Source organism: Vigna unguiculata, chromosome 6 (assembly GCF_037176805.1).
Source record: "Vigna unguiculata cultivar grain cowpea cultivar isolate G323 ecotype 2 chromosome 6, ASM3717680v1, whole genome shotgun sequence".
Classification (NCBI taxonomy): Eukaryota; Viridiplantae; Streptophyta; class Magnoliopsida; order Fabales; family Fabaceae; genus Vigna; species Vigna unguiculata.
The window spans coordinates 3,672,118-3,698,125 of NC_140797.1; the positions used below are offsets into that span (position 1 = coordinate 3,672,118).

Consider the following 26,008-nt stretch of genomic DNA (forward strand, 5'->3'; position numbering starts at 1 on the left):
GTTCAGTTGACATCCTCTACTGGACAACCTACCAGAAACTCCAACTTTCACCCATTGCCATGGTCCCCTATTATGAACCTATCTGTGGATTCTCCGGAGAGAAGGTTTCCACCCGTGGATATATAGACCTACACACTTGTTTTTTGGGAAGGAACTCAAACCAAAACAATCCTCATTTGTTTCCTTGTCGTAGACACACCCACCTCATACAATGTCCTCCTTGGTCGACCATCCCTCAACATTTTAGGCACCGTCGTCTCCACACCCCACCTAGCCATTAAATTCCCTTCCCCATCAGGTGACATCCTTACCATTCACAAAGACAAACGACTCGCATGAGAGTGCTCTATGGCTAGCCTACGCCCTCAATTACCAATCCTACAAACCTACAACATTAAACGCCCACTCGGATCTAGCATAGTTTATCTAGCGATGACCTAGACCTCAGAGTAGGACGCAACGCACAAATCAAACCAGTTGGCAACACTATAAGCTTGGAGCTCCCTAATGGTCGTACTCTCAAATTAGGTACCGGTCTCCAATAAGAACAACGTGATATCTTGACACCCACCCTTATCGCCAACACCGAGCTCTTCGCCTGGTCAGCCGCATACTTACTTAGTGTCGACCCTCAAATCGTATGCCACAAGCTCTCCATCTACAAAGAAGCCATATACGTCTCCCAAAAGAAGCGTAAGCTTGGAGAAGAACGCCAACTGGCAACAAAAGTAGAAGCCGAAAAGTTACTTAATGTTGGCTTCATCGAGGAAGCCCACTACACCACCTAGCTAACTAACGTAGTTCTGGTCAAAAAAGCAAATGGAAAATGGCGAGAATATGCGTTGACTATACGAACCTCAATAAGGCCTACCCTAGAGATGCCTATCCCTTACCCAACATTAACTAGCTAGTTGACGGTGCTGCCGGCAACAAAGTCCTCAGCTTCTTAGATGCATACTTCGGGTACAACCAGATTCCAATGGCCATAACCAATATGAACAAGACCGCTTTCATCACTGACGATGCCAATTATTTTTACAAGGTCATGCCTTTCGGCCTAAAAAACGCAGGAGCAACTTACCAAAGATTGATGGACAAAGTATTCAGCCACCTAATGGGCAAGTGTGTCGAAGTGTACGTCGACGACATGGTTGTCAAATCACCAAGCCACCAACAGCATGCACAAGACCTGTCCACAGTATTCTCTGCCCTACGACAATACAACCTCAAACTCAACCCTGAAAAATGTGTCTTTGGCGTCGATCGTGGCAAATTCTTAGGCTTCATGCTAACACAGCGCGACATCGAAGCAAACCCTGAAAAATGCACTACTATCATCGAAATGTGAAGCCCCAACAATATCAAAGAAGTCTAGCGCCTGATAGGCCGCTTAACCGCCATCTCGAGATTCCTACCAAAACTAGCCGAACAAACCCAACCCATCATCCAACTACTCAAAAAATCCGCGAAGTTCTCTTGGAACGACGAATGCGAACAAGTTTTCCAAAACCTCAAAACCACCCTCACATCCCCACCTATCCTCCACAAGCTGGATATCCACTAACCATTCCTCCTCTACATCACCGCAATAGATCACACTGTAAGCGCTGTTCTGGTCCAAGAAATCACTAGCGTCCAACATCCCGTATACTTCGTTAGTCGCACTTTGCAAGATCCAGAGACCAGATGCCAAACGGTGGAAAAGCTAGCATTGTCCTTAGTACATGCAACAAGACGCCTACACTCTTACTTCCAAAACCATAACATCATTGTTAAGACCGACTACCCCATCCAAAAAATACTCCAAAAGCATGACCTTGTTGGCCAGATGTCGTCATGGGCCGTGGAACTCTCTGAATTCAACATTCGTTATGAACCACACAGCCCCATCAAAGCCCAGTGCCTGCTCGACTTTGTCAACGACCATCAACACACCCTTGAGGAAGACCAATGGACACTTTATGTAGACGGTTCCTCGAATCCAAAGGACGCAGGCGCCGACATCATCTTAGAAGGCCCCAACGATATCCTCATTGAAAAATCCCTACACTTTGCCTTTAAAACTTCCAATAATCAAGTCGAATACGAAGTCATCCTAGTCGGCTTATCTCTCGCACGCGAAGTCAGCGTCAAAACACTCATATGCAAGACCGATTCCAAGCTCATTATGGGTCATCTCAACGATGAATTCCAAATCAAAGATGCCATTCTCCTGCAATACTATCATTTGGTCCGTAATGTCATCCAATATGCTTTTGACCGTGTATGCGTCCAGCACATCCCAAGAAGTGAAAATTTCAGAGCCGACATCCTATCTAAACTAGCAAGCACTAAGTTAAAGAGCAGGCATAGATCCCTCCTACAATAGACATTATCCCCACCCTTACCACAAATAAGTGGCCTAAAACGCATACTACAACTATTAAAACGATTCATGCGATTCATACGCAAACCCACCCTATTTTTCACATGGTCACTTATCAAATAGAGCAATCACAATACCACAACATTTACATTTCATCATACCCGCACCATCATCATTCATGTAAATGCACTCCTACAATATAAACTATCGACATCAAGATGACAACAAATATATCGCGAACATTAGCTATATTAACAAGGAAATGTAACAGTGTACGACATATAAACGTATGTGTAGCAAAGTAAAGCAATGTACAAATTATTACAGACTTAGGATTCAAATCGAATAGGAAATATAAAACCCTAATCCTAGTCTGCCTTTTCATCAACAGCTGCCACGGCCTCTTCACCATTGATATCTTCCTCAACCATCACCTTCCCCACCTCCTCCTCTAGGCTGCTCTCCACCTCACTTATAAGATGATCGTCAACTACATCCTTGTTCACATCAAACCTAGCATCCGACACATCAACGTCTTTACAAAAGAAGGCCGCTTGCCGCAAACCCTTATGGAAACCGTTAATATGCTCTTGAATTATGCAGCCCTTAAGGTCCTCCAGCTCAGTCTCTATGCCTTCATGCTTTTCCTTCAACTCGTCATAGTCGGCTTCCAACTCAGCAACCCTTCCCTTCAACTTCCTCTCCGACTCCAGACACCAGACTTTCCAGGTACCCAGTCTCTTCTTCTCTTCCAGCCATTCCTCTCTTTCTTTTTCCCATGCCGCTTTCTCCTCGACATGTTTGTCTACTTCACCTTGCAACTCCTCTATCTTCGCCCGATTCCCCTCCTTCAACTCTCTCTGAAACAAACTCCCAACCCTGCGTCCCAAGATCAAGGCTTTGCTATTAAACTCTAGCATAGCCTTGATCATGGCGTTTGTTTCCATATTATCAATCGAATTAACCAGAGTCTCCGACAAATTAATGTTTATATCTTGTCATACAAGCGTCTCCGACAACTCTATAAGTCTAGCTTCCGGCTTCTTAGCACCACTAGAAGATCCCGACCACAGCAAGGCGGCCCTCACCTTCTTAACATCTTTCCCTCCACCATGTTTGGCGGGCAGCTCCGCCTTTCTTTTTGATCCCCCGTGCACGTGCACCTCAACTAAGGACTCTTGTAAGTTGGGAACTTTAGTGCTCCCAACAGCCTTGGCCTTCGCTACTTTCTCCTTCCTCAGAGCTTGAAAAAGGTTCAAGTTCTTCCCAACCTGTGCCATGTTCCCTATAGTAACCACATCAAACACCGATTAGTTAACTTAAACACACCATAACACTTAAAATTACAAAAAGATACCTTCTATATTAACAATCAAATGAATCGAATTATAAACCCTAATTAAGCCCTTAGTGGGTAGCCTATCATTAAACTTCATCAGTGTCTCCACCACCTCCTTATCCGCCAATGACAATCTCTCCATCTTCATGTCCTTATACTGCCAAGGGTTGTCGGTCAAACTAAAAAGGAACTTAGTGCTCCCGTCATCATTATAGAAGTACGATCTCCTTGGCTCCTTCACTACTACCTTGAAGAACCCATCTTTAAAATGTTTAAATGATTGAGTGAACGCTTCCAGCCTACTTATACTCGGTTGACTTATCAATGATAACCATGTTGTCGGATGTTTGAGTCTCATATCATAGAAATACAAAAATGACAGCGGGGATGGTTGCAGATATAACGAGCGACAAAGAACACGAAAAGCTTGCAAGTACACCCAACTCTTTGGATGCAGCTGAGTAGGGGCAACGTTTAACAGACGTAGCACCCCCATGGTGAAATCATCAAAAGGCAGCCTCACGTGCAACTGCGAAAAATGACACATGTACATGTAGAAGAAACCCTCGACCTCTCCCTCTTGGCCATGACAAACACAGTCGACGACACTTTGAATCACTACAAACTCTCAACAACAACTATATTTATAATCCACAATTTGAATCGCTACAACTTCTCCTGCCAAAAGTATCAGACACACGAAGCGTCACAATTGACATGAAACGTCACAACACTCAAAACGGCAGCGCAAACCCCTTGATTAGACCCCTGACATCTGCCACCCTTCCACTTACTATTACCATCTTAAAACTTCAGCCTTAACATTGTTCATCACACTTAAAGGCTGGAGAACTAGTGTACTGCACCTAGGCGTACTAATAAAACCGCACGACCAAGCCCGCCTACACATAACCAAGCAGATGAAACTAAGTCAGTAACTGGACAAATGAAAGCACATGGCGGCCTAGGTTGCTTACTTCAGAAAACAGGACGAGATCTGTTGACCACTCTAGACTTAAAATATTACAGACAAGGTCCCTGGTACCAACAAACATTAACTAAGGGCTTGGGCTAGGCCCAGGCCCATCTAGGACCCAAGCAATGGCCCAGCCCACATGAAGGGCAAACATAATTAATAACTCTATAAATACAAGTGGATCCAAGCAATTAAAGGTACACTTTCATTAATCCCATAATCAAGAGATTTGTGTTTCTAAGAATCTTTTCGTTGACTTGATCATCGGAGCCCTCTTCGCAGATAATCCCTCAAGGGTCTAAACTGTGTGCATTGACAGATGGCATACGCAAACCGAGGAGGAGCCAACTCGAGAGATTGATGATTGAGGTAAGGTGATATTTGTGTCTATAACATCTCTTATTTGTTTCCACATAAACACACACACGCATATATATATATATATATATATATATATATATATATATAATATAACGAAATGTAGTAAAATATAAACTAAAATTACTTTACGTGATTTTTACTGAAAATAAAATCATAATATTATTGATTCGAAATTTTCTTTTTCAAATGCGAATTTAAGCAGAATGCGAATTTAAATGAATGCGGATTTGAGCGAATGTTTAGTATATATCTATCTATTTATTTTTATATACAGATATATCTACGGATTTTTTTTTATACTTTCGAAGTTTACTTTCTAAATAAATTATTTTTCAAATAATTATTTTATCATTTTAATTTTTTAAATAAGTATTTTTTTTCAAATTTATCGGAGATCTTGCATTCCACCTTGAAGGCTAGCCAACAGATTTAGAACAAATGTGAAAATGTTTAGTATATCTTGAACACTGAAATGAAAAATTAATTGCTGATAAAAAGAAAATTTTTAAATTAATACTTCATTGCAGTATAATCTCAAATGAAATTGAATTAAACAGAAATCCAAATTTAAATAAGGCACCACACAACAACAGTTTTTGTGTATAAGATAATAAATGAGATTATCTCCAAGGACAAATAGTTCACACAGTATAAAGTTGTGGTGTTAATCTTGGCTTTGCCACTGCCAGAAGTGGGTTAGCCAGGAGTAAATCATGGTGGCTCTCTGCAAGGTTGATGGGTGAGGCATTGGGCGGTGCAGTCCAAGTGAAGGAATGAAGCAACCTAGCAAACAGCATCACTGTCATTGTTGTTCCGAGCACGATTCCTGGACAACCACGTCTTCCTGTGCTGAAAGATACGAAATTCAAATCTGACTCTGTCAAGACCACATTGCCCTTAAGATGACGTTCTGGCTTAAACTTGAGAGCTTCGTCACCCCAAACTTTTGAGTTTCGTCCAAGTTCCTGTCTACTTAACAGCACATGGCTCCCATTCGGAATTACGTACTTTCCCACTACGGTGTCTTTCACGGAAACATGAGGAACATTGAAAGGTGCAACGGGATGAAGGCGAAAAGCTTCTCTTGCACATGCTTTAATGTAGTTTAGTTTTGGAATGTCTGATTCTTGGACCAATCTCTCCTTTCCAACTACCCTGTCCAATTCATCTGTGGCATGTTGAAGCAACTCAGGCTGGTTTATCATCTCTGCCAAACCCCACTCCACTGCATTTGATGGGTTATCCACCGCAGCCATCATCAATTCCTGCAGCACAAATTTCATTTTTTTTTATCAGTTATTATCTATGGAGTGATCAACATATACACATAAAAAGGATAAACATATATATTAGTCACTTACGTTGATTTGTGCCTTGATTTCTTGCGTAGTCAATACTGGGTTATTGTTGGCATCTCTGAGTGAGATGAGAATATCAAGAAAATCTTCTGTATGAATCTTGGACCCATCATTCCATTCTTTGATACGTTGGTCAATGATGGGATCGTGATACTTGTTCACAATTTGTATTGCCTTCTTCACCTTGTTGTCATGGCCGTCCAAGTCAAGTCCTCTCAGGCAAGGAACATAATCAGAAACACTAAAGTCATAAATGTACTTTAGCAATACAAAAATGGCTTCAAGGTGTTCCACTTCCTCACAACCAGGTCCTCCATCATTCTTACCCTCCCCAAAATACCTCATACCAAAGCTCAAATTCTTGATCACGTTGCAGCAATAGTGTTGCGTGACATCCCTCACATTCACAAGACCAACATCAGCGTTGACATTGTTTTTGCACATACTGTAGATGTAAAACACGAGGTTGTTGGCTTCTTCAAGCCTCTTGTGTTGAAGTTGATGGTGAATGGTTGTGGACAACAGCTCATTGCCAACAATTCTTCTCATTTTCTTCCATTGTTCCCCTAGGGGCACAAGGGTTGTGGTGAGATATCCACGACTTATAAGAGAAGTGGTGATGCTTGTGGGTCTAGAAGCAAAAGTAGCATCTTGTTTCCTCAAGAATTCACGAGCAATGATCGGACAAGTTACGAGTATAACATGAACATTGCCCAGGCGAATGCAAGCAATCTCAGTTTTCATTTCCTTCATTAGGTTGTTTATCCACCTGAATGTAGGCCTATTTGCAAGCATTTCAGGAAGGTTACCGATGATAGGCCATGGTTTAGGACCAGGTGGTAAGGGTACTTCTTGGTTCTTGGGTTTCTTCAACAAGTGAGATTCAAGGCCTTTGAGAAAGGTTATGCAGAAAATTATTACAAGAATGATCAAAGATGACAACAAGGTTTGAAGATGAAGGTGAGACAATAAAAAGATAGAGGAGTGATCCATTGGAAACAGCAAGAACCTTTGCACTGTGTTCTACAGATCAAAGAAGATTTGGTTAGGTTTGTTTGCTCTGACATCAACACGACGCACCTGTTTATAAAGTCCTCTAACTCATTCAAAGTCAGTTTTATTCACATGTTTCATGTGGAAAAGTGTGCATGGCAGTATTTTCTTACTTTTAAAATTTAAAGATGAATAAATGGAATGCAAAAGTTATAAAACAAAACAGGAATATGTAAGGAAGTATGTTTTTAGGTGGCTTAAATATATTTTTTATTAAAATATTATAAAATATTGTTTTTCTGCTTTTAAATTAAATTATAAAATATTCGGTTCTTAATTTTTATGAAAATCATATAAAATATTATTTTTTAACAAATTAAATAGATAATTAAACTATAGTCTAATGTGAAATTATATATATATATATATATATATATATATATATATATATATATATATATTATTATACTTTAGTTTATTATACAATATTATATGTGTCATTTATTGCAGATAACGTGACTTTTATAAAATATAATGATTAAATATTTTATAATTTAATTGAAAAATAAGATATAATATCTTATAATAGTGTTAACGATAACAGTATATTTAAACCTTGTTTCAAGTTCATTGTGGATGACTTATTAATGTGTGCAATAACAAAATCATGTTGATAGTTGATTATGTAACTTGTGGCATGCAGAGACTGAAGTCAGATGATAATGTGTAAAAGTAGGTATAGTAGGTATAAACTGCACAGTAGTGCTTTTGTCTTGTTCCATGTTATTGTACAAAATAATAGGCTCCCAGGAATGAATGATATTTAACCACAACTTTTATAAAATAAATAAACGTGTTTTTAGTTTTTATTTTAACTTGGATAGAAAATTATAATTCTGTATTAGTCTCAAATTTTAATATGGTTTCTTCTTAAATTTTAAAATTAAACAGATATAGTTAATCTATTTTAAATAGATATAGTTAATCTATCCAAATTATATGAGATTTTTTCAACGTATCTTAGGTTAGCCTATGAGTTGTTTACATAATTTAACAAGTTTTGGATAAAATGTAAGCAAAAATATCGTTCAACACATAAAAAAGAAAATTGATGTCATTGAGCTAAAAAGATTATAATCATTTATTTTTAATATTTGAAAATAAAAATGTATCAAAATTTAAGATAAAAACAAATTCTAATTTCGCGTGACTAAAAACATATTTAACTAAGAAAGAAATAAATATTATTTCAAAAAACACTTCAATATGATTTCGTAGATATTTTTAATAAATTAATAAAAATTATATATATATATATATATATATATATATATATATATATATATATATTAAATATGTTTTTAATCTCCTAAGTTTTAGTGAAAATTGGAATTGGTTATTCTTTGAAACTTTTATCCAATTTAGTTTCCTAACTTTAGAAATGTGTGGATTAAGTCCTTTTAATCGAATTTTATTAAATTTATTTGACATTTCAAATATGTTTCTCAACTAACATTGGAACAGAAATGCGTCAAATGGTGTAAAAAATACACATAGAATCATGAAACGTGTTTGAAACGTTAAATAAACTTAACAAAATTTGGTTAAAAGAACTAAATTCACACATTTCTAAAATTTGGGGACTAAATTAAATCAATATTTCAAAAATAGACTAATTTTAATTTTCTCAAGTTAAAGGACTAAAAATATATTTTCCCATATATATATATATATATATATATATATATATATACATATATGTATACATACATATGTATGTATAGCCGGCCTAGCCAAAAACGACACCAGTTGTCATCCTTTACCGTCATAACTATATCGGCAAAGGCTGGGAGACTAGTGTACCACACCTAGCCGGCCTAGCCGAATAATAACCATAAAACCCGTCCGCGTAACCACCAAGGATGTAAATAATAACAATCACCATACACACGCTAAGGTGAATCAAGGTATCCGGCCTAAGCCGCTTAGGAACAACATCGATCGAACACACTAAAGCAACAATATTGGCCTAAGCCTCTAAAGAGTAACCGGCCTAGGCCGTTAACTCTAGGAAACTAAGCAAGGACTTGGCAAAATCAGAACATTTCTGTAATATTCATCAGGCCCATAATAATCGAACTAAGGGGCCTAGGCTAGGGCCCAGACCCACCTATAACCCAAACGAGGGCTCAGCCCATGACGTGGCCCGACATAATTAATAATCTATAAATATGCATGGACCCCACGAATTAAAGGTACACATTCATTATTCTCCTAATCACCAGATTTGACTTTCTAAGAGATTTTGCTGACTTGAGCTTCGAAGTCTCTTCTGCAGGTAACCCCCTCGGGTCCAAACCAATTACACTGAGATATCCATAGGCGACATGTATCAGCCGGGAGGAAGCCTACTGAGGAGATGGCAGATCAGAGTAAAGTAGTACTTGTGTCTAACATATCTTATTTGTTCTCTGCAGGAACAATATATATATATGTATATATACATATGTATATATGTATATATATATGTATATATGTACATATATACATATGTATATATACATATGTATATATGTATATATACATATGTATGTATATATATATATGTATATATATACATACATATGTATATATACATATATACATATGTATATATACATATGTATATATGTACATATATACATATATATATATATATATACATATATATTTATATATATATATGTATATATGTATATATATATATGAGTTGAATATGTTTTTAGTCCCTTAACTTTCATTGAATTTTGGAATTAGTCCATTTCACAATTCTGGACCAATTTAGTCCTTCATCTTTCGAAATGCGTAAATGTAGTCCTTTTAATCAAATTTTGTTAAGTTTATTTGACATTTCAAATGCGTTTCATAATAGTATTTGATTTAACATTAAAGATGTTTCTGCGGAAGAACAAACAAGAGATATCAGACACGAATATCACCTTACCTCAATCCGCAATCTCCCTAGCAAGCTTTCTTCCGGTATGTATGTGCTATATGCTGGTGTCTCGGTTTGGACCGATTTGGACTCGAGAGGGGTTACTTACGGAAGAGACTCCGACGCTGAAGTTAGATAAGGATTCTCAGAAAGTCAAATCTCGTGATTAGGGAATTAATGAATGCGTACCTTTAATTGGTGGGGTCCATGTGTATTTATAGATTATTAATTATCTCTAGCCACATCATGGGCTAGGCCTCTATTTGGGCTTCAAGTGGGTTTGGGCCTAGCCTAGGCCCCTTAGCTCGATTATTGTGGGCCCTTGGGGCTTTGCTAGTAATGCTCTAAGTCCGTCAAGTTCTCGCTTAATTTCCTTAAGTTAGCGGCTTAGGTCGGTTACTCTTTATTCGCATAGCATATATGGTGATCATTTGCGTCCTTGGGGTTATGTAGGTGGATTTTACGGTTATAGTCAGGCTAAGCTGCCTAGGTGTAGTACACCAGCCCCCAGTCTTTGTCGATGTATCTATAGCGACAAAGGATGGGAAGTGTTGGTATGTTTCGTTAAGCCGCCTAGGTGTAGCACAAAAGAAAAAAATGTGTCAAACAGTATAAACAACTCAAATAAAATCATGAAATGTGTACGAAACATCAAATAAACCTAACAAAAATTTGATTAAAAAGACTAAATCCACGTATTTCGAAAGATGAAGAACTAAATTGGTCCAAAGTTTCAAAATTGACTAATTTCAAAATTCACTAAAAGTTAAGGAACCAAAAACATATTTAATCCTATATATATATATATATATATATATATGTATATATATGCAATTTGATTTCTTTTGTTAAATTTTTTTTAATTGGATTAAGGATTTTTCATCAAAATTGAAGTTGTGAATTCTTTTTGTTGGTGTAATTGACATAATCCTAGTGTCAATTTTGGTGAAAAGTCCTTGTTCCATTTCAAGAAATTTAACGAAAAAGATCAAATTATATCAATTTTAAAAAATTGAGATTAAAAAAATTAAAGGATCAACTTGACATTTTTGGAAAAAAAATATACCAAAATGATAATTCGACCAAAATTTTGGCACCCCAAAATATTGGCTGAAGATCCGACACTATATATATATATATATATATATATATATATATATATATATATATATATATATATATATATATACTATTTTGGTCTAGTTTGTTCAATTTGGTTTCTTTTTTTTTTGCGCATTCAATTTGGTCCTTGATATGTTCAACTTCGCCTTAATTTGCTAAATTATGTTCAATTCCATCCTTTTCATTGACACAGTTTAAATAATTGATAACAACAAAGTGTACATGCTAGCACTGTTCACATTACGTGGAATGTTTTAATTATGATTATTACCCTTTGGTATATATTCCAATATATCTTTTGGGATGATTGTAATATGGTTTTACATTTTAGTATTCCAGGCTTTGTGATTATCAGCTATGAAATATTTTATTTAATGATTTAGACTAATAAATGGGATGTTACATATTTTATATTATATACATACATATATATATATATATATATATATATATATATTAATATATACATATACTGTATTTATATATTTATCCTGGGGCTGCCAAGCGGTCTAGAATGGAATTTCGCCTGGCGGGTATAGAGCACCGCCAGGCAAAAATACAGAGGCATGGCTTTTGTATGCTTGGATGTGCGCAGTCTACAAGGATTTGGGTGATACCTTAAAGAAAGGCTTGCTGGAGTGTTCCTTGAGTTGTGGCTCAAAATGATATCCCTTGAGTTATGGCTCATGATAGGGGATAAACACGTGGCATTCCTTGGGTTATGGCTCGGAATAGACATGTCAAAGTGAGCCAACCAGGCTCACACGGGTTGGCTCACCACGAGCCGGGTTCAAAATGAGTGAACCCAACCCGGCTCACTTTCTGGTGAGCCAGAAATTTTGTAACCCGGCTCAACCCACCACGGGTTGGTGGGTTAAGTGGGTTGGCTCACCAACCCACCTAAAAAAAATATTTATTTATTTTTTTTGTTATTCAAATATTTTAAAAAATTTTTAAGTAACTCATGAGATGAGAATCATAGTAAAATAAAGAACCAATGTTTTGATCATGCTCACCACCAATATATGAAGAATTATTTCCAAGAAAGTATCCATTAGTCTAAGAAAGCATGACTAATATTACAAATTTTCTGTCATGCTATTCAACAAAATATAAATAAAAAAAACTATACATTTTTTTCATGTTAATTTAGAAAAAATTGTTTATAAGACAGTTACTTGAGTAATTTACTATAAAGATTATAGTTAAAGATTAAAGTATCAACATATATATAACTTGACAATCAAATTAATTAAACATTCAAATAATTCAAATATAATTAAGCAACATTCTAGCATTTAAAAATATGAAATTGTGAACAAATATAATTGGAGTAGTAAATAATTTTAAAAAAATTAAAAGAAAATTTAAAAAAAAAAATTAAAAAAAAATTGTAAAAAAATGTTGGTGGGTTAAGTGGGCCAACCCACCTTCAACCCGGCTCGAACCCGTTTAACCCGTGGGTTAAGTGAGCCGGGTTGAGTTCAACCCACTTCTGAAAAAGTTGAATTTTTCTCAACCCAACCCGGCTCGAACCCGTGGTGAGCCGGGTTGGCTCACGGGTTGAAACTCATTTTGACATCTCTAGCTCGGAATGACATCCCTTGAATTGTGGCTCAGGATGGCGGATGAACACGAGCATTCCTTGAGTTGTGACTCAGATTGGCGATTGTTGTCGGTGTTAGTGTGCGAGTTGTGACTCGTACGGATGGGTCTAGAAAGATTGCCCTCTTCAACGTTTGTCGGTGAGTTTGGAAGTCTTGGGACATTACGAACTATTGTTCGTATGGGAACATGAAAATTCTTAGGTTTCATGTCGATGACAAGAGGCATTGAGGCAAACCTTGACAAGTGTGCGATTATCCTAAACATGAATAGCCCTCATAATTTGAAAGAAGTGCAAAGGTTGGTCAACAAGTTGACTTTGTGATGAGAGACCTCTAACTAAGGGACCAACCGTTAGAGCCATGGCTAGAAGGATACAAGAAGAACGAGCCTCCTTTAAGCATGCAAGGCCCAAGATGAAGTTCACATGGGCCAAGGAGGATGTGATGACCTAACCTAGGAGTCTTTATTTGTAAATACTAGATTAAGATTTAATTTTTGGTTTTGTATTATGGGCCCAGTAGATTAGGGTTTTCTTTGGGCCATATATTGGGCCTTAGAGGGCTTTTGGGCCTTGTAGGTGTTTTGGACCAAAAGATCGTTGGGCCTACCTTTGTAGGCCTTGTGGAGCGCAAGCTTGGACACCAACCTACACCTTGGAGTGCCTAGATTCATGCTCTATATGACTTGCTTAGTTGGAAAATCACACCTTCCTCATGCTCTCTTTTTGGCTCCAATTACCATATTCTAGACCTTTTTCCCTCCATTTTTCTAGACCACCTAGCTCGCATTTTCTCCTATAAATAGGGAGCTTAGGACCTTGTAAAAACCATTCATGAATATAGTAGAGAAACTTTGTTGATATGACTCCAAACACTTATCCATTCTTCATAGCTTCCATGCATCCAAGCATCAATGGTTTCTACTTCTTTCATCCTCTCGATTTTGTGCTTGAAGATGGACTCATCATATGATATCATGAGTTTTGGTTGATCAAGCTTTGCTTCAAGAGATAAGTTCACCTTCTTAGTGTCTTATTCTTTTAATTCCGTGTTGTTTCCATTACTTCCTTGCTTGTATAATTTTGTTTTTCTTCCATTCACCTAATTGGTTACATGGTTCTTATCGTTACTCCTTTGGAACTATTTAGCCATTGTGCTTAAGTACTCAACCATGGTGAATTTGTGTGGCTTTTACATTTTCTTTTGAGTATTATTTTATCTATTTTGATTCATTTTGATTTTCTAATCCATATGTTTTGTCTAGAGTAATGTTTTACCCAATTATGTCTTAAATTATTTTGTTTAGCCATTTGATTTTTCTTCTTTAGGTGTGCCTATTATTTTGCATTTTGGTGCAGTATTTTTCTGTAATAAATGAAAATTCTCTTTTTCATTGGAGCCTTGGAAATGCACTTTCACATCAAGATAACCTTGGTTATCTTAATGTCTAGTGGGAATTTTCCTTGCTTAATCACTTAAATCTCCATCTAATTTTGGCTATTATGTGCTTTGAGTGCTTTTAATTTTTTGCATTTAAGTTCAAACTTGTTAATTAGGTCTTAGAAAGTTCCTTAAAGTTAGGCTTCCATTTTTTTTGTTTCAAGTTTCAACTCTTAATTTTGCTTCCTTTTAGTTTCCATCCTATTTTGCTTATTGGTTTCAATTACATGCTATATGATGAAGTATTGGTAGTAGTGATTATGTTTTGGTGCCAAAAAGTGTTGCTGTAAAAGGAGATAAAATTAAGAGAAGAGCACAAAAAGAACAAAGAAAAAAGTTCCCAAAAAGAAGTAAGCAAAAAGAGTAAAAGAAAGTGGCAAAATTGTGCACTAGAATCACTACTCACAAATTTCAATTTGAGATGTTTTAGTGATTGAAATTTTCATTTTGTGCAATTTTCACCACTACTTTGCGTAATTTTTGTGTTGTTTTGAGACTATATGTCTTAGCTTTGATGCTGAATGATTTGCCTAATGCACCATGGGCTCATAAGCTCGTAAAGACAAGAAGTAATCAAATTTTCTTCTAGTATTTTTTTTTTGTTTTCTTCATCCATTCTAGCACCTTTCTTTAGGTAATTTCTTTTGTGTATGATGAGTCATTATTTTCCCCTATTTTCTTTCCTTTCGATACGCATCTTGATGGATGTTTAGTGCTTATTTGTCTACCATTAGTGCATTTTCATATATTAAGCTTCATTGGGCCAATAATTCAAGTTTTAATTAATTTGTATTTACTTGGTATAATTTTCATTTCTTAATTATTTTCAGGTTTTTCTGTGAAGCATTTTTGGGCTTGGACAATAATCTTAAGTTCAAGATAGGAGTGCCATATATTTTCCACATCATATGTGCCACTTCAGCCTTATTTCCATGTTAACATTTGGGCCAAAAATGCAATTTTATAATTCTGCAGCCTAGAGTGGAAGTTTTGTAATGCTGCAGCTAGAGTGGCAGTTTTGTAACTAAGACCCTAGGGTTTTAGGACTAGAACCATTGCCATTCATTTTTAGTTATTGTTTGACATTTTTGGAGCACCATTGGAATACCTGTTGAAGGAAATACTTTATTTTTCACGTTTTCTGCACATTAGAGCTTGTAGGAATTGCATTTTTGTACTTTTGTTTACTTGCTCATTCCCTTATCTTCACTATGGTGATGCATTTTTGTTCTCCTCTACTTTGTAACTTCATTTCCATGGCTTGCTAAACTTTTTGTATTGATTCCTCAAAGAAAATGAAATGAGACATTGAGGTTGTTGTTTTATAATGCATTTCCGTTTCAATTTGCTCTTCATCCTCTTCAATTTATGCTTATTTGAATGAACACGAAATTCATTGATGCTTAATCATGGTTTCACATTTTCTGTAGTTTTACAGCCCTTTGCTCATGCTTAATGAGTGTGGGTTGTACTATAGTTGCTTAATTTGTGTGTGAGAAGTTGAATGATGTGTGATGTGCTTAATTGCATAATGAACTTCTGATAATCTTCACTTTGTTGGTTAATTTTAGGTTTCATGAGAGTAAAGTGGATAGAATAAATAATTTCGTGACATGTGATTGGTGGATTTTCATTAGAATCAAGGAATTAATACATTTTAACCATTGTTCATTGAATTTACCATATGTTTCAAATACGTTTCGGTGTTTTTATAAATCTACCAAACCCCTTCCCCCCCTCTTGTGTTATTTTTGGATCCTTTGAATGATAATATTGTTTATTTGGATAGGACCTTGGGATAACTCTTGAGTACTACATATTTAAATAGTTTATTTATTCGAGTACGACCTTAATCAGTGTGCTTACGTTGTTTCTGACCTTATTTCTAGCTTGTCTTTTGTTGATTAATCTTTGACTATGTTTCACATTATTCACTCTTGAGTTTAGAAATTTTCACTTAAGATTTTCTTATTTTTTCTTGCTTGGCTTCTTTTGGTTGTGATATTATATTTTGGTTGAAAGCTCTCTTTGCAAGTGGACCAAACTTTCACAGTATCATTTTAGTGGGTGGAAGCCAAAGTGGAACTCCAAGCTACAAGTAAAGTTTACAAAGGGAAAGCAAAACAAACACTTGAGTGAGCAAAATAAAATAGTGGAGTAAAACACTTGAAGAACATTTAATTTTGTACCATATTTGATTGTATTTCTTTGCATTGTATTTGTTCAAGTTCTTGTTTTTGTATCTTGGACTAATTAAGTGTCTTGGGAGAGCCTTAAGTGCTCTCTAATCTCTTAATTAAAATTTTAAAACAAATAGTAAAACGCTTTTAGATGGTGAATGTGTTTTGCAACATCAAGCCTCGACAATTAGGCCTTATAGTCTAGATTCAATTTTTTGCTTTTGTTAATTGTTTAGTGTGTGTTTAGTTCTACTTTAGAAGTTTTGTGCAAAATTCTTTGAATTCCTTTGGCTAGGAAATATTTGGTATATAAGCAATCCAAGTGATTCACCTCTCTTTCCTAGAAGAGAATTCAAGAAGTTTGCTATCTACTTCTTCTTTAGAATTTCTTAGTTAGAATTTGGTTTTCTAAATAAAAAATCCAAAAATAGTAATCATGTCTAGGCAACCCTTCCTACATAGTACAAGTGTTTATGAGGATTGAACTGAGTTTAAAACATGATTCTCAACAACTAAAATCACTTGAATTATGGAGACTATAAGAGGCAACTTACAAAGTGAAAGAACAACTAGAAAAAGGAAGTGAAATTTCTCTCTTGGAGGAATAAAAATCAAAGCTTTGAAGAAAAGAGAATAAAAAGTCCAAAATAAGCTCAAAAGTAGGAGTAATTCTAGCAAGGGGTCTATAAGTGGTGCTTCAATCTATGAGGAAGAGGAAAGGCTAAGATTAGGAGACTATTATCAACAAAATTCCCACTTTAAGAGACAAAGAAGAGATCTTACTCCTAAAAGAAGTTAAAGGTTACTTGTTTTGCCTTACTTTCAAGGCAAGGAGGATGTTAAAGCTTATTTGGATTAAGAGATGAAGGTGGAGAAACTCTTTGCTTGTTGTTAGCACAAATAGACTGGATGATTTGATGCTTGAAGATTTGATGAAGACACATGAAGCCATTGCCTTGGAACATGTTGGAACCATGCTTACATTGATAAAGATGTGGAGATTTGATGTTTCATGAGTTGATCAAGCCTTGTGTGCGTGTTGTATATCTGGATTATTCATGTGGAAAACAAGCTTGAGGAATTGTATTCATGTTGTAGACCATTTTGCACTAATTAGATGTATAGGATCTTAGTTGTGTCTTTTAATATATTGAAAATTTTCAACAGGTTAAGTGGTGTCTTTTAATATGTTGAATGAGTTTTCAATAGATTAAAAGGTTTGCTACAGTAGTCATAACTGATACATATTCAATTAGTTGATTTATTTTGTAATCAACTGATTTCACTTAAGTTAAGTGAAATCAACCGATTAATTTGAAAATCAATCGGTTGAATTTCGTAACAGTTTGACTATAAAGGCTGTATTTTTCTAAAGAGAGCTAAGAAAAGCATTTTTTAGTGCGAAAACTGTTTGGAATCTATGAAACTCTCTCTCTTTCATGATCATACAAATGTGTAGCTGTTGAAGATTGATCTTGGATCATTCTTAGAGCTTTGGCTTGGTGTTTATGCTTGAAGAAAGTAGTTTTGGTTGGCAAGGTTGTGCCATCACTGAGGTTTGGTCTTTCTCAAGCTTTTAGGTTGTGCTTGGTGGTTTTCCAGGTGTGCAAGAGGTGTCTTTCTGTGGTGGTGTGATTATTGTGTGATTCAAAAGTTATTATGTGGTGTTCTTGCATATTTTTAAAGTGTAATGTTGTAAACTTTGTAAATCTTTTGAAATAGTGCAAAGTCAAGCTCGGGTTGCCTTGACTACCTGGATGTAGCTCAGGTTTGAGTGAACTAGTATAAAAATCTTGTGTATTGCTCTTCTCTCTAACCCTTCTCACTTTGTATTACACTTTAAAGTTTAAAGAAATTTTAATTGAACCATCTTTTTGATATTATTGTGTGTTCTAGCATGATCTGAAGCTTTGTTCATGTTTGTATAACTCATAGGAATCAATCTTGTTTGATCTTTCATGTTGTTCCTAACTTAAATAAAAAATTCTCATTTTTGCAATTTTCCCAGTTTTTCAATCAACTGTTTTTGTGATGTAATCTGTTGATTTTATCAATATTGTATTTGTTTAGTGAAATTAATTAGCTATCTCTATTTTTGATCGATTGAACGTGTCCAGTCTAGGAGCTTTTGCATCCATAGTTCGTGGTTGATTTGATTCAATTGAAAACTATTTTAGGCTTTTAAAAGTCAACATATTTTTTAACTAGCCAATTCAACCCCCTTCTTGACATTTCAACCATTTCAATACTTACAGTTACTACCAAGTTGGTGAAAAAAAGGAAACTACCTCTAGGAACCCTTTATTTTCAAAGGTATGCAATGTATTGGTGGACTTCTATAGTCCAAGAGAAGAATAATGGGTGTAAGTCATGGGAAATTTGCCAAGAAGGGGGAGCTTGATTTCGCTTTCAGAAACACAATCTCAAATTACGTTAAATCACTCAAGAATTATTAAAAGATTATAGAAATCAAATTTTGTTGAAACTTTATATAATAACCAAGAAAGGAGAGAGAGACACAAACACAAGCACACAAAATTTTTATACTAGTTCACTCAAAATTGATCTACATCCAGTTTGTCAAGGCAACCTGAGCTTGACTTGCCTTATATTAAAAGTTTTACACAATCCTCAAGATTACACTTTCAAAATATTCAAAAATACAAATATAGACTCTTAAATCCCATAAGAGTCTCAACAAGCATAACAAACCTGGAAAACCACTAGGCAACACCCAAGAAGTTGAGAAAGATCAAAACTGAATGAAGACTATCCCTAGCCAACCAAACTTCTTTCTCCAAGTTCCTCAGCCAAGGAAAAAAATGCTCCAAGAAGATGAAAAATCCTTTACGAATTGTTGCACTTTTGTATGATTCATAGAGAGAATTTTTCCAAAGTTTATAATGATTTCACGCTAAAAATAACAAGTGTTACAACTCTCTCTAAAAAACTAGAACTTATAGCCTATCTGTTAGCATATTCAGTAGTTTCATTTTTCCATTCAATTTGTTGATTTCACTTAACTTAAGAAAAATCAGCTGATTGAAAGTTAATTCAACTAATTGAATATGTAACTTATAGAACTATAGAAACAAACCATTTAACCAGTTAAAAACCTATTTAACAGGTTAAAAGACACCAACTAGACCATAAACATCTATACAATGCCAAATTGTCTTCACTAAGATCACCAATCTTCAAGCTTTGTGATCTTCATGTGAAACTTAGATTCAACACTCCTTCCAAGCTTGATCAACACGCAAAGCTCCAAGTCTTCACATCTTCATCAATTTATCATAGCTTCATCACATCTCAATGTAATGTTTTCATATATCTTCATCAAATCTTCAAGCATCAAATCATTTGTGCTAAAAATGGGCCTCCAATTGAATATTTTTAATGACCTCAAGTCAACCTTTAAGAGGGGACACATTCTTCAAGCCTAAAATCATTTGTGCTAACAATCTCTTGCTGATTTGATGAAGCTAATCTTCATTGAATCTCCATTGAAGCAACATCTTCCATTTATTGTTAAGCTTATGAATATGAAAATTTTTCCAAAGCAGTACACATAAGATAACAAACACACATAAATGCACATGCTCCCCCTATCACTAGCATAAAGTCATACAAAAACTGGTTCATTAATTTTCCACCCAATATAATTTGACTTTTCAATTTTGTAATTCAATTCCCTAAGTTCTTAATTCAAATCCTTCAATATTTCTCCCCCTTTGAATTCATCAAATAGAATTATAGTAATAAAGAACAAGAATAAAAGGAAATAATTTCATTAATTGAAAGCATACGATACAAGGGACAAAAACTGAAAACAGATAAACCTGATACAATCAGTATGCTAAAATTTAAAATCAATTGACTAAAATTCCAACAAAACTCATAAACTAGCCATACAACACCACAAATGCAATGCATGACCCTAAAAGCCAACCCAATCAATCATCCTGGTGATTGTTACTATTTTGGAACGAGGTCAGTAGATCATGAATGCCATGGATTTGATCTTCCAAGTCATGGAACCTCTCATTGCAAATGGTATGGTATACATCTTTAGACACATTGAGTTCATGTAGTTGATGAAGAACCATCCTCTCAATCTGGGAATATATAGGGCCTCTATCTTCTAGAGGCTTATGGTGGAAAATTTCCATTGGTCAATAGTGGGTTCTTCTTCATCCTCTTGATTTGCCCCACTTGGGTGCTTCATGGGCATTAGAACCACCAGTTGCAGCTCGACCAATGCCTCATGCAGTGTAAAAATTTCCAACCTTAGTAAAGCCCATTTGTGCAGATTGAGATAAGAAGCTTGATTCATAATCGCTATAGACTCCTGAAGTTCGTCTCTTTGCCTTCATCATGTGATCACGAATCACATAAATCCAGTCCACTTGAACATTCTTTTGGATGTAATAAATGATAATCAAATCACCCTCATTTAAGGTAGAGTGATTGCTACCACAGGGTACTATAATTTTGGTGATAATCATAGCAAGTAGCCTCTCATCCACCTTACGACCACCAACATGAAAGTCTTGATCTCACCTTCAAGATTCCTCAAACATTGCCTGCAAATTTGCACCTTGTTGAAATGTTCCACAAGACCAGTTTCACCTTTCTACACTTGGACCCCTTTTTGCCTAAGACCAAACACATCCTTCCGAGCCTTCTTAGAAATCTACATTTGAGCATCCTTCACACATGACAACAAACACTACTTTTGAACTAAAGATTTGTGAAGAATACCTTCACAAGGTCAGGATATATCTTTCTTGAAAGTTGAAGAAACGTGTTTAGCTTTTAGTGTTTGAGTTATTGGTAGAAAGCCCCAAACCCCTCGATTTTGGGCCATGAGTATTGTAGCATAGCACTTTAGGAATGTTGATCAGCTTCCTGGTCATCTCTTGAGGAACACATGTATGTTGCCTCATTCCCTTCATACCAAGGCTCAATCCTTCCTTGGTGTTCGTGATTTAGAGAATTAGGAGTGGAGGAGTGGATTGTTCTTATTTAGATTAGACATGGCACTATTGGCGACGAGGCATGATGACTATAGGTGTGGTTGTATCTAAGAAATATGGATGTAGATTCATGTTTACAAATGTAGTATTTATAGATGAATGCATTGAATGCCTAATTAGTCAGTTGAAATGTGAAGATTTATTGATTTGAATTATGTTTATGTTATCAAAGCATAGTAAATGCACTAGATTATCTAAATCAGATTAAAGTATTATGTTTGCAATGAGTTTTCAGGAGTGGAACAATCAATTTAGATCATGTGAGGTGCATGCACATTGGAATCACGTAACACATATGCTTTGTGGTCAATGCATTAAGAAAAGTTGCAAATAGTTGATGCAATAGTTGTTAAGAGTAGGCTATACCTGATGATGTGACAATTTCTTTGATCCAGTTGACTTTTGAATCTATTTTATTCAAATATTTGCTATTTAAGTGAAATCAACACATAGATTTGAAAAATTAACAGACTAAAAATTCATCAGATAATACTTTTTTGCACACAAAATTTGGTTAAGAGAAATCAACATATAGATTCGAAAAATCAACAAAATAAAAATTCGTAGGATTGAGCTTCTTGTATCTAGATGCTATTTAAGAGAAATGAACACATAAAATTGTAAATTTAACAAATTAAAAGATTTGTAAGATTGAACTTCTTGTATCCATATGATATTTAAGTGAAATCAACACATAGATTTGCAAAATCAATAGATTAAAAGATGTGTTAGAATATGTTTTCTGCATACAATGATTGTTAAAGTGAAATCAATGCATAGAATTCTAAAATCAACAGACTAATTGTGATAGTTCACATTTTATGCAAACATTGGCTTATTTAAATGAAATCAATACATGAATTTATAAGATTAACATGCTAAAAACACATCAGATCACATTTTTCATATCCAATATGACTAGTTCAGTTCTTGGTTTGTTAAATGTATCATGAGCTAATGGTTTTTTGAACAAATTAGCTAATTGATTTTCTGTTTTAACAAAATTAATTTCACAATCAGCTTTTTGTACATGATCCCTTATCTCAATATGTTTGGTTTTAGAGTGTTGTATTGTATTCTTAGTTAGATTAATTGCACTAGTTTTATCACAATCCAAAAGTACCTTTACCAACTTCACTCTATAATCTAAGAGTTGATGATTTAGCCCATGATTTGAGCACAACCATGACCAGTTGCTATATATTCTGCCTCAGTTATGGAGAGTTCCATGCAAGCTTGCTTATTGCTATTACATGATATCAAGCTTGAGCCAAGTAGGTGACATGTTCCACTTGTGCTTTTCCTATCCAATTTGCATTCCACATAATCAAAATTTGAAAGTCCAAATCACCTGAATACCATAATCCAACATTGATTGTCCCTTTTTGATACTTGAGAATCCTCTTTGCAACTTTACAATGTGACTCATTTGGATTGGATTGAAATCTTGCACATAAGCATACACTAAATTGAATGTTTGGCCTACTTGCTATTAGGTAGAGCAAAGACCCAATCATGCCTCTATATTTGGTTGAGGTAACATGCTGCCTAGCCTAATCTGAATCCACGATAGATTTTGTAGCAATTGGAGTGGCAACATCTTTGCAATTCTCCATTTCAAACTTTTTTAGCAGATTAAAACAATATTTTGATTGGCTTAAAAATGTTCCTTGCTATAGTTTCTTGAGTTGCAGCTTTAGAAACATCACCTCTAGCTTATCCTTTTGATAAAAGAAAATTACATAGCCTTTCATACCACTGTCATGGTGCTTGTTTCAAACTATAAAAGGCCTTTTTCAATTTGAAAACATTATTAGGATAAAGGTGATCTTCAAAGCCAGGAGGTTGTGTACATACACTTTTTCATTTAAGAAATCATTCAAGAATGCACCTTTCACATGCATTTGAGACAATTTGAAATTACACATGCAAGCATATGCCAATAGTAATCTTATAGCTTCTAGCCTAGCTATAGGTGCATATGTTTCATCAAAATTAATGCCTTCATCTTGATTATACCCTTTAGCCAATAACCTAGCTTTGTTTTTAACTATGTTGTCATCTTCATCCATTTTATTTCTAAACACACGGATTATATGTACCAATTATATTCATGTCATCACATCTCCGAACTAGAGACCACACATCATTTCTAGTGAATTGATTAAGTACATCTTGCATAAAAATAACTCAATTACTATCATTTAAAGCATCATTCACATTCTTAGGTTCAATTTGTGAAACAAATGTAACATTTTCACAGTAAGTAGGTTTGCGTCTAGTGGATACTCCTTGAGTAATGTCTTGAATGATGTTATCCTTTGATAGCCCTTTAGGTTATGTGCTCACACTTGAGAGTTGTAAGTCCCTAGGAATTGAATTAATTAATTAAATAAATAATTAATAAATTTGGGTAGTGGGAGCCTTTATGGCAATAAATACAAACTTTTATGACGTGAAAAGCACTAGCTCAAGTTGATTGTGTTGAGAGGACTTTTGTTCAAGTCCTATGTATGCCAAATTGTGTGTTTTAATTGTGTATTATTTTGATAATATTGGTTGATTGGTCGTGCATTGACATGACAATTGGATGGTTGTGTGTTCAAACCTTGGTAGACATAAATCAAGCTTTCTTTTTGCCAAAATTCTTTTGACATGAATGTGAAAGGCCAGAAACCCTAGGTGGTAGAGGGGCAACCAAGAGGGCTGGAAAACCTTTTCATAATGATCCTTGAATGGCAATTACAATCACCATTAAAGTGATTTTCGTTTTCTTGCCATTAACCACAATTAAGGCTTATTTAAGTGGCCAATTGAGGGGGAGAGAGAGTGTTTTGGAGACTGCCAATATTGAGTGCAGAGAAAGGAGTATTTTGAGCACGTGGAAGCAATGAACCTTGCGACAAGGTGCAGAGTAGGGGCAAAGGAGGCCATTGTTAATCAATAAGAAGTTTTGGAATTCTCAAGTTAAGCAATGAAACCAGGTTAGGGGAGCTAGACCTCGTTAATTTTATGTTTTTGATTAAATACATGATGTATAGCATGATTATGTATCATACTTTTCAGCCATCGCTTGAATTTTTTATGTTTTTGGAAATTTTCTAGAAACTACTCGACAGGCCTTTGAAGCCGCCATGTGACTCACGCTAGTATGAGTGTATTTCTAGGTTGTTGTGAGGAACCGCCTGGTGGCATGAACTGGCCACCAGGCGACACAACCTCTTTAACCCAAATTCTGGGTTTTTGGTTGAACCGCCTGCTAGTGATGAACACCAGCCAAGTGACGCGAGCCAATTTTACGTGATTTTGATGTTTTGGGGTTGCTGGGTGATTCTGATTGGGGAGAAATGAGTATTTGGGTGTCATTAGGGGATGTATGCCATGAAATTATGTGTCACCTGGTGATTTTGATGATTGTATGATGTTATGAGCCCTTGGATTAATAAAAGTTGATAATGGTCGTTAAGATTGAATCTATACTTCAATTGCATTATGTTCGTAAATTAATCATTGAAGGTATGTGGTGCTTGATAGAAAATGGGTTAATGTTTAAATATATTGGATGGATTGTTGGATTGGGTAGTGGGACAAAAATGTTAGTAGCATGCATGTGCAAGGATTCTGGACTGCCCAAAATCATATGTATTGCCTGACGACTCTTCCTTGCCGCCAGGCGACACGAGGAAACCAACAGGGTGTTGGTTAGGTCGTGGATGTGATTGGGAAAAGTCTGTTGGGGAGAAACCAATGGGACCAACTAGGTGGAAATAAGAGGAGAAATGAAAGAATTAACATTGTGTGGATATGAGAGGAGATAAATTTAATTAAAATGTGGAATGGATTGGGACTCCAAGAATGTGAAGTTGACGCTTAGGGGAATGAGTAGTAAACCCAAAGGATTATTAATATAACTTAGGAAATTTGGTGAATATGTGGGGTGATCACAGTTGGGATTATGGTGTGGTAGTGTGCTCAAGCTTAATGTTTCGGTTACATGAGTCTAAGGGGAAATTGTAGTGAGGTTACAAATATAATTCCGACCTTGGATGTTCTATATTACATTATATAACTTGAAAATAAGGAGTAAAGATTCACTAAATGGAAAATGGTGGAACAAGGATATTTGAGTCATAGAGCATGATAGGATTACTCCACTTATAGAGTTAAGTGGGATTGCAATGATTGGGGAAGGTACGAAAGCGTTTTGCAGTGTCTAAACTAGTATTGTGTGAGT

The 26,008-nt window shown here is 35.5% G+C and overlaps 2 protein-coding genes across 2 annotated transcripts; one reads left to right on the forward strand and one right to left on the reverse strand.

The window, feature by feature from the left end:
* Positions 1-1,828: 1,828 nt before the first annotated feature.
* LOC146885396 (uncharacterized) lies at positions 1,829-2,368 on the forward strand. The gene has a single exon (XM_085674906.1). It carries the CDS (start codon positions 1,829-1,831, stop codon positions 2,366-2,368), a length of 540 nt encoding a protein of 179 aa, XP_085531032.1.
* Positions 2,369-5,586: 3,218 nt separating this feature from the next.
* LOC114188286 (isoleucine N-monooxygenase 1-like) lies at positions 5,587-7,458 on the reverse strand. Its single transcript, XM_028076888.2, has 2 exons — positions 6,423-7,458; positions 5,587-6,326 (listed from the first exon to the last, which is right to left on the reverse strand). Exons 1-2 carry the CDS (start codon positions 7,410-7,412, stop codon positions 5,703-5,705), a joined length of 1,614 nt encoding a protein of 537 aa, XP_027932689.1. The 5' UTR covers positions 7,413-7,458; the 3' UTR covers positions 5,587-5,702.
* Between the last annotated feature and the right edge of the window lie 18,550 nt (positions 7,459-26,008).

Coding starts and splice junctions, on each gene's coding strand:
- LOC114188286 (XM_028076888.2), bottom strand. CDS start 7,412: ATGGATCACTCCTCTATCTTTTTATTGTCTCACCTTCATCTTCAAACC. Junction 6,327..6,422: donor AAATCAAGGCACAAATCAAC/GTAAGTGACTAA, acceptor TTTGTGCTGCAG/GAATTGATGATGGCTGCGGT.
- LOC146885396 (XM_085674906.1), top strand. CDS start 1,829: ATGTCGTCATGGGCCGTGGAACTCTCTGAATTCAACATTCGTTATGAA.